Source organism: Buceros rhinoceros, unplaced genomic scaffold, assembly GCF_000710305.1.
Source record: "Buceros rhinoceros silvestris isolate BGI_N320 unplaced genomic scaffold, ASM71030v1 scaffold5567, whole genome shotgun sequence".
Taxonomy (NCBI): domain Eukaryota; kingdom Metazoa; phylum Chordata; class Aves; order Bucerotiformes; family Bucerotidae; genus Buceros; species Buceros rhinoceros.
Window position 1 is genome coordinate 40,494 of NW_010422641.1, and position 9,558 is coordinate 50,051.

At 37.6% G+C, this 9,558-nt stretch overlaps 1 protein-coding gene across 1 annotated transcript in view; it reads left to right on the forward strand.

Annotated features, from left to right (window-relative positions):
- The window catches only part of LOC104496912 (3-hydroxymethyl-3-methylglutaryl-CoA lyase, cytoplasmic-like), a gene marked incomplete at its 3' end in the record, with an annotated part of 26,709 nt that extends 17,450 nt beyond the window's left edge, over positions 1–9,259 (forward strand). Inside the window, exons 6-7 of the mRNA XM_010140102.1 lie at positions 4,591–4,654; positions 9,071–9,259. Coding sequence (XP_010138404.1) covers positions 4,591–4,654; positions 9,071–9,259 — 253 coding nt within the window. The remainder of the gene's footprint in view (positions 1–4,590; positions 4,655–9,070) is intronic.
- Positions 9,260–9,558: the final 299 nt, after the last annotated feature.

A 9,558-nucleotide genomic window follows, 5' to 3' on the forward strand; every position in this document is an offset into this window, starting at 1 on the left:
AAGCAAGCTGACAAAGGGCTGATTACAACATGGAGTTCAGTTTCTCCTTGGATTCATTTTCCCTTTAACACAGTTTGGTTATGAAAAGTTTGCTCATTTACCCTGTTTGTGGTTTTATGTCCCGCACTTCACAGTCATTGGGCTGGTGTAGTGATTATCACCATTCCTAGTGACCTTGATTGTTGGGACCTTGTACAGTCTATGCCATTTGTGGAAGATTGCAAATTGGTTTTGGCTTACTTGCAAGAAATTGAAAACTCTCTTCCGCTTCCTTCTCCTCCCCATCCCCAGAGGCTATTCAACATCTTTGTCCAAAATACTACAGTAAAGTTGTTGGGGCTTATTATTTTGTTTGTTTTTATATGTATAGAAAACATTTAGGAGAAGACCAAATGATACTCACCTGTAGTGAAATATGTAGAATAGGCAAGAGATTGGGTAAACTCTGCCAGGTGAAACGAGTAGCAAACTTCTTTTTATCACTTTTTGTTAAAGGGAAGAGTTCTGATTTCACAGAACCTGAGTGAGTAAAACAGCATTTACCCTTGTGTTCCTAAAGCAGTTGTATAAATATGTTCACTTATTACAGATCCTTCTTTCCACCTCTGGTTGCATGGGCTCTTTTCTTGATCATGTGCTAAAGACACAGTTAAGCTACTAAGACGTCTGGCCTTGGGTCAACAAAATTTTAAGCACATACTTAGAATTAAATGCTTCCATTGCAGAGTCTGCTTTGTGAACTCCCAGATATTTGCTTCTGCTCTCATACTGTGGAGTGTCTCTGTTGAATACCCTGAGACCAAGACAGTCTTTTCATTACAAAGTCTTTTTTTCTTTCAATCCCACCATCTTTTTAGAAAACAGCTGTATTCTCCAACTTAATTGAATCCCCAAATTAAATCCCAATTGCCTCTGTAACTCATTGTTCAAACCTTTTCTTTTTTTTTCCTTTGCTGCTTTTCTTCACATAGAATCTTGCTTTTTCTCCTAAGGAAAAATAGATACAGTATGCTTTTCCTTCTGTCACTCTTTTCTCTCTCCTCTCCCCTAATCCTTTCTCCTTCTCCTCCGCTCCATAAGAGCAGCAGAATTTTCTTGTCTACTTTCCATCTGTACCCCTTCCACTTGCCCCACTGACCTCATGTTCCATTCTTCCTCTTATTTGTCCCCTCCGCTATTCTCTTTCTTAACCTCTGACTGTCCTCTGGCTCTTTTCCACTGCAATATAAGCAAGCATTTGCCTTTTAAAAAATTGCACCTTTGACCCTGCTTGGTTCTTCCTATCATATCTCATTGCCTATCTCTTTTTCATTCCTAAGCTCATTGAAGGCGCTGTTTATAATTACTGTCTGGAGACCCTCTTCTGTGCTTCCCTCCTTTAACTCCTACACTTTGGCTTCTGTTCCTTGCTTGCAACTGCAAAAGCTCTCACTAAACTCCCCGATGACAACATCTCAGAAACAGTAGTCTGTTCTCATTCTTCTTGACTTGTCAGTAGTTTGCTGCAGTTGACCAGACTATTCTTTAAACTTGTGTCTTTTGTTGCTTCCCGTGGCTCTGTCTTGTTAATTTTCTTCTCTCTAAGCAGTTCTTCAGCATGGTCTTCAAAGTTTTCTCCATTTTTGAGGGGTGTGTAGAGGTCTTGGGGGCTCTGCCTTGGCTGGATTCTCTTGTGCTTTTAATGCCTTTTGGGTTATTTAATACACACACACACACAAAAAAAAAAAAAGAGCCAAACATATCTACAGGTAACAGATCTACCTTCCTATTGAATCCTAGTTCCTCTCACTTCAGCTTTTAAATTTAGAGCCACACAAATGCAATTACAAAGCATCCTACCTGCTGCTGCCTTAGGTCTAGACATCTTGGCAAATGCTCAGATCAGACATGATGATCTTCCCTCTTTCACATAGACATTCATATTTTTTTGTTTCATATGCTAGGCAATCTGTACCTCTGCTAGCTGTACTCAGCCCTTGCCTGCATCTGTTCCAGTTTGCATTACTTTTTTCTACAAATGACTCAAACTGTATTTCTTATTTTCGAGAAGAATATAGCAAGACCTTGTCAAATGGGATTAATATTTTATGTCCTGTATAAAAAAGGTTTGGAGTGCATTTTACTCTTCTACAGCCTTAAGTATTTCGCTTTCTTTGTCATTGCCATCAACTGAGTCCGATTTCTATTGCTCCTGTCTTTTCTCCATGGAATCCCAGTGCTTTTTTTGGTATTGACAGTACCAAGAAATGTAATGTTAACCCCACATCTCTACTTTTTATACCAATTCATTAAATGAAAATATTAGGTAAAATTCTGCCAAGCTCATCCTTGATGAACTCTATCAAAAAACAGATCTTTCATTCTCCACAGGTCTTTGTTCTCTCCCCCGTAGGAACTTCTTGACATGTCAAATTCTTTCAGTAATCCCTATATTCTCCAGATTACTCTGGAGTATCAGATAGATTCTATCATATTTTCCTTGTTTGAAATGTCAGTCTACTCACAATGGTGCAAGCATGCAGAGTTCCTAATATCAAACAGATTTGTACATTGTAGTAGGCAGATCCCTCATACTTTCATACCCCAGCAGGCCCAGCTGAATTATGTGAGCTCAGGCGAGTTTCTGCTTGCTGGTGTGAACCATAGGGAGTATTGTCTTGTTCTTTAGATACCCTTTGGGCTGCTTTTACTTTTGTTTGCCCTACTCCTTTCCAGATGTCATTCATGCCACATTATCACTACCAAGTGCATGTTGTCTTGATCTAACATACGCAGCCATTAGGAACATGTAAAGATACATGTAGTTAAAGGGAACGTGGGCACATATGTACTGTATGTTCTGCATTTACTTTGTATTCTTGCTCACTTCATAGTAAGTGCTGTGGCTGATGTTGCAGAATAATTTCACTAAAAGTCTGTGTACAAGCACTGTACTATTATGTAAAAAGCGATCCTTTGGGTCTGAAATTGTTCATGCTTGATTTCATTTGAAAAACCTGCGTCTGCATAAAAAAAATTAAGCAAATTATCCTGAATTGCATTTGAGTTATGTGTCACTGAAAACCAGGGAAGTGTGTAACTGTTAACAGTGGCTACTTTTTTTTAATCTTTAATATAGATAAGAAAATTTAAAATTTTGAAACTTAAATGGTGACATCTAAATTGGGGGTGATATTTTCTGAAGTTTATGGCCAAGTTTCAAAAACCTGGTTTTCATAATGACAAGCAGATAATTTAATTCATGCCCAGTAGGCATCTGGACTAAAATTATGAGCAGGTTGTAATGGACTCAACCACTTTTGTGGAAACAAAATTCATTTCCATTTCTTTGTCAGGGCTAATCATGCTCTTTTTAGGTTCTTTTGCTTCATTCTTACTGCTACTTCCAGTGTGCCAGCACTGTACCTCTATATAAAGGATGGAATGTGTTCTATGTATTAAAATGTTGACTTATTTTCACAATTTGTTTTTGCCTGTACCTGTCCTAATTACACATTCTATCAATCAGTTTCTCCTTCAGCTGCCTAGAAACTGTACATTCCTTTATCCTGCAGACCTTGACTACATGCAAACTGGCATCTGTTCAATCCTGTTTGCGTTACACAGTGTATAATTTTACATTATATCTTTCAGTGTTGAGGGAAAGGGAATGATGGGGGATTGATGAAGGCTCTTGTTCTTCTATTAAGCAGTTGAACAACCTCCCACTGGGACCGGGGCTCTGCCTGCCTCCGAATCTGTTGTAAATCCCTCTACAGCCACACTTATTTTGATTTTGAATGGCTGTTTCTTGTTAGTTTAATCCTATTCCTAATCAATTTAAGATAAACAATTAGAAGTTTAATTGGGATTTCATGGCTCTTAATTGTCATTTTAAAAAGGAAATTTAAACCAAATTCTACACTAACACAGCATTAAAACTGAACAATGGGGGCTTGGTTGTGGCTTTCAATTTTTGTGCTTTGTGGAGTTGATAGCTGCTGAGAGACACAGTCTGCCTTCTCAGTTTCTTGTCCTGAGGCATGTGTAAACTACATCTTGCAATGGAGCTGTAATTCTTCTGGGGCACAGGGACAGAAATGCCAGTATGGAGGTAGAGGATGAAAGCTACCACATTCGCCACAATCTAATGGCTTGGGGTTGTTATAAGATGTCCTTTTGTTGCTCTCTATGATCTGGGTAGCTGACACAAGGAAGAAAACTATATCTTCCTCTGAATACCTTGTGTGGACCAGGCAAGGCAAAACTTGAGTTGGCTCTTACAATGTCAGAAGGAAATGCCAAGAAAATTGAAGCCTCCTGCAGCATCGTTAGCTTGTAAAGGTCTGCATTGCCAGTCCTTTGCAACTTGTACATACATTAAGTATATAAAAAGCTCTAAATCTCTGTTCTGTGAATCAGAAAGAAAATTTATAAACCTGCTCTTTTAATCTGATGTAATTCTAACTTTTCATTCAAATATTTATTCTACATTGACTGTCTTAAATATTCAAAATTATATCTAACCTTTTTTTTCTATGTAACACGGGTGGATAAGATGTGCATATATGTATAAACCAGAAGTATCTTTGTATGTTCTTTTTACTGTAGGTATGTTTCATGTGCACTGGGATGCCCATATGAAGGAAACGTCATACCAGCTAAAGTGGCAGAAGTAAGAGTGAACTTTTGGCTTGTCTTTTTAGTGAATCAAAACCAGATTATAAAATGTCTATAAGTAATAATCTTTACTTAATCCTGAAAAGATCTTTAATGGATAAAATTTAAGGAAAACAATCACAAAATACAGCTAATACTAAAACTGGGTTCATAACCTCACTCAACCATATACAGTCAAATCTAAGGAAAATAGTATGTTTTGATTGTTGTCACTCAAGAGGAAAAATATTATGTGCTATTTCCTTCGGCAAGAAAGTAAGGAAATGCTTAAAGAAATAAGTCTCAAGCACATATGTCAGTAGACCATGTTGCATGAGGTGATTTCCAGCACAACCTCTTGCAAAGGGTATCTGCTTTTAAATCCATTTTATGCTGGCATAAACATAGTGTACTATCAGCTGGTAGAGCCACTGCTACAGTATTGTGCTTCTGGCTAGTGTCATTATGATTGACACATGAACCAAAACTCATCCCCAACATGATTTTCTTCTATTTAACTTACTCTACTGCTATGGTGGAATAAGCTGCACCTTCCCTCCCCACCCGCTTTACTCATTTAGGGTAAAGGAGAAGAAAGACAATGTCTTAGTCCAGCCTTTTTTTCCAGCAGAGGAAGAGATTAGTAAAACACAAGTGTTAAATTTTGCAGGAAGGCAAAGAGGGCATCAAAGCTGAAATGGACTGAAGTAGAGAAGAAAGTGGAGAAAATTCAAGAGGCACAAGGCAGAACACATTGGCCTTCCTCCTGGAGAAAGGCTTGTTTTCTCTGTTACAGTTAATCACCTACTTTTGGTGATCTAGCAGAATCTCCAAACCACTTTTTTTTTTTTAATTTGTAACACTAGCAGCTAGTCAACATTTGTCTGATATATTGTGGCTTTCAGGTCCCATTCTCTTGCGTCTTCTTGTTGTATGCATTCCAGATGGATTTTGTGATAACGCTTCTCGCACAGCAGCCACATATACTCATACTCTTTGAAAAAAAGAGCTAAATTGGAAGGTACACAGTATTTTTAAATGAATTGGTTTTAATATGAAGTGAAAGTTAGAAGTGACACAGCTTTAGTTAGAGCAGTGATGACAGATTCAGCTGTGCTGTTGGTAAATTGCTCACTGCAATACCGTGTTCTCCAATAGACTTCTTTCTATGTGTTGCTTTTTTTTTAACATGTTCTCCTTTCGCAGAAGAGCTCCTTTTCAGTTTGCCAGTGGGAGTGCTACTTAATGTTCCAAGCCTGCAAACTTTTTCTTAGGTATTTTATTTCTGTCTTCTTGAGTTTAAAAATAAAGCTGCCTCATTGAAGTTACTGAGGCCCTGATTCATCGAGCACTGATGTTTCTACAGAAGCATCTGGTTAGCTGTTTGTTGTTTTTACATAAACATATACACATATCCTTTGCTGAATTGGAATTATCAAAATTACTGGCCACGTTGCTAAACCCTTTCAGAGATCTGCTTCTAGTCATCATCTTTCTCAGGATGGGAGTGTGCAACTCCCTTGACTGTGCATTGCAATCAGCAGCTATGATTGAAAAGTTTAGATGGTTTCTTCTGCAGTCAATGATAGTGACCATTTTTTTTTTTTAAGAAAAGATTTTTTTAACTGAAGCAAATCCAATTAGGAGATGTAGCTCGTTAACCAGACTACATGTATCTCTGGCTTATAAGGCATATAACTGTTTTACGCATAGTTGCCTAGTGAGTGCAAACTTCAGATGCCTTCAGACTTCTAGAACCCATCTAGTACATCCGTATGGTTCTTTATTTTAAAAATCCCCATATTTCTCATCTGTTAAAATAAACTGCATAGTCCTTTTTTATCACTCTGCTTTTTCTTGGAATGGAGTAACTGTTTAACCCTTTATCATCATGAGGTGTGTGAATTTCAACCTTAGGCAAATAAAACTTGAATGTTGTCAGAAGCACTGTATAACATCCTTGAAGCCAGTCGTGTTATCCATTGTCTTCCAGTCATATTCTTGGTTGTTTTTATCTTTCTTCCTGCCTTTTTTTCTTTCCTTTTAACCTAGAGCAGTGAATTCATATGTGTATTATCCAGGATGCAGACTGATCAAGCTGCAGAAAATGTGCCTCCTCTTATTTGAATATGTTGGATTATTACAGTTTCCCTTACAGCACAAGGACTGCAGTGTGGGGTTTATGTTGTTATTTGCTAAAAACCATCTGTAACTCAATTATGACCTTTTATATTCAGTTTAAATGTATAATTTTAGATATTATTTCCCGCAGTAGGATTGTTCACGTGCCTAAGGTGTTGCAGTGTTGGGTCACCAACTCTCATTTTGATCAATGCTTGGTGTCGGGGCAGTGCTCCCAAGGTGGGCAGCTGGGCAGCACAAGACTCATGCATAGTGAAACTGCTCAGTGGTGCAGAACACAAGTCTATTCAATCAACAAAGCTGCAAGCTCATAATCACATTCTGATTACACTGACAAAACAGTGTGTTCTTTTCTCCCCCACCCTCCTCCCAAAAATCCACATTGCAGACTTTCAAAACTATAACTAATGGGCTGCCTCCTACTATGGCAAGATAGAAAATCCAATATGAAAAACTCCTATTCAGCTTCTAAGCATGCACATTCTTCTTGAAATTAAATATGGGTCTCCTTTCAAGGGTCAATTTAAGGTTAGATCATGACAAGTCAGTGAGGATGCTCAGCTTGTTCACAGAGTTCCCCCATCCCTTCTTTCATCTTTCAGAACATTATTTTCAGAAGCTGAAAGAGCTAAGGACTGAGCATGGGAAGGATGTGACTGCAACACGATTTCTAGCAGTTTATATAGTCTTTTTATGTCATCATTAAAATGATGATCTAGAAAAACTTTGAATCATGAATGAGAAAGAACATGAGAAAAAAAAAAGCAGTCTGCTTCTTTTACCCTGATCTTAAACAAAAACTGAAGTTTGGGGATTAACTAGAGGTGTTCTACCACTAACTGCAGATGATCTTGTTTTTTCTTCCAACAGTAGTCCAGTTAAAACACCTGCGTGGTGTTGATGATATAAAAATGTGCTGCAACCTTTTTTGCAATCCTTTTTTTGCAATCTGGTGAATGTCCCTTTCGTAAAGCATATATTAAATTTATGTTGATGTGAACCAGTGGCTGTCTGACTTTAAAGCACAAATAGTTTTACTACCTTTGCAGTAGTCATAGCAGGTCCAAGCTTTAAGCAGAACGATTCAGACTACTTGAAGTTCTTTTTCAGCTGTTCTTTAAATTAGGTGAACAGCAATATTAATCCAGTGCTTCCAGGACTGCTGCTGCAGCACTTTGTCAGCTTCCTCAGACATATTCACAGCAATCCCACTGATGAAGTCCTAGAATTTCTTTAACAGCAAAGTGAAGTCTTGGAAAAGAGTTGTATTTTTTCATTTCTAAACTGTTAATTTCCAGATTGGGATTCCGTTCCAGTGGAGTGGCCTTTCGGGATTGCTGATACACAGTGGGGAATGCTAAAGGGGCCAAATATACTCAGCAACTGAAAATAAGGTGAAAGCCTTTCCAAATAAATTCAACACAACTAAGATGGAAAGATCCTACATTCAATTTCTAAAGCAATATTTTTGGTCAAAAATAATTTTGTGCTTTTGAGATACAAACATTATGAAGCCAGACCTCAAATCTCCTGCTCATACAAAGAACTCCTCAAAGATGTAATTCCAGAAACTTTTAGGGCTCTACTTACATAAGTAGAGAACTATTGGTATAGGGTTTTTTTAGGTATTATGAAAAAACTGAACACTTAAAGACTAGAATGTAAATTAAGTTACAGTTTTGCTTTGTTAGTATTTTAATGTTTGATTTCATGAAAAGCAAGCAAAATTAATATTAACTACAACATGTTAAAACTTCAGCTTTTATTGATGTTTTCAGTGTCAAGAGAAAGCAAAATCAGGCTTCTTCTTAAATATTTATTGTCTTAGTTCAGGCATGCTTTGCTCTGTGTAATAAGCAAACAACAGGGCAGGTCTTTACCCTGCACAACTTGTAAGCTGAAAAGTACATGGAGAAAACTAAACAGCTGGGAAGTCCCCAGAGAGAGGAAAATGTTGGGAAAGGATTTGACAGAAACTTAATTCATAGTGTAAAAACTTGCTTACTTGGATTCTGTGCCAGAGTCAAAAAGCAAGTTTTTGATGTATTTGGCTCTGTTGGTTATTCCATGTGCAGAAGCAGAACTATAAATTTAAAATAAGAGGATATATGGGATGTTCTTTTTGGGTGACAATTTTCAGGAATGAATAGAGGGTTTCTGATACATAGGTCCACCTTGGTGGGTCAAAACCTATAACCCATAGAGAAGTGTGTCCTTCTTAATATATGTTCTTGCCCCTACTTTGTATTCTTTCATCTTGATGTTTTCGTATTTCTCTGTTTCTAATCAGGTATCTAAGCGGCTGTACAGTATGGGCTGTTATGAAATCTCTCTGGGGGACACAATTGGTGTGGGGACTCCTGGAAGTATGAAAGGAATGCTGGAAGCTGTTATGAAAGAAATTCCTCTGAGTGCTCTTGCTGTTCACTGTCACGACACATATGGCCAGGCATTAGCCAATATCCTCACAGCCATACAGGTAACTCAGGTTCTCATTTTATAGGTATGATAGTAGTTGTCTTAGTTTAATTCAAAAGCACAATTAAATAAAAAAATCCAGCTTTAAAGAAATTGCTAGAAAAGGAAAGAGGCAACCACTCAACTTTCAGAAAGTATTGCTCACACATTGGATTGTCTACAGGTATTCCTGCTGTTGCTTTTGCAAGAAAATTTCAATTCTTTTCTCGTTATTGCCTTCAATTACGTGCAAAATCACTAAGAAACAGTGGTGATTATTGTATTCTATTGATTTTGAATTAACGAGGGAGAGAAAATGTA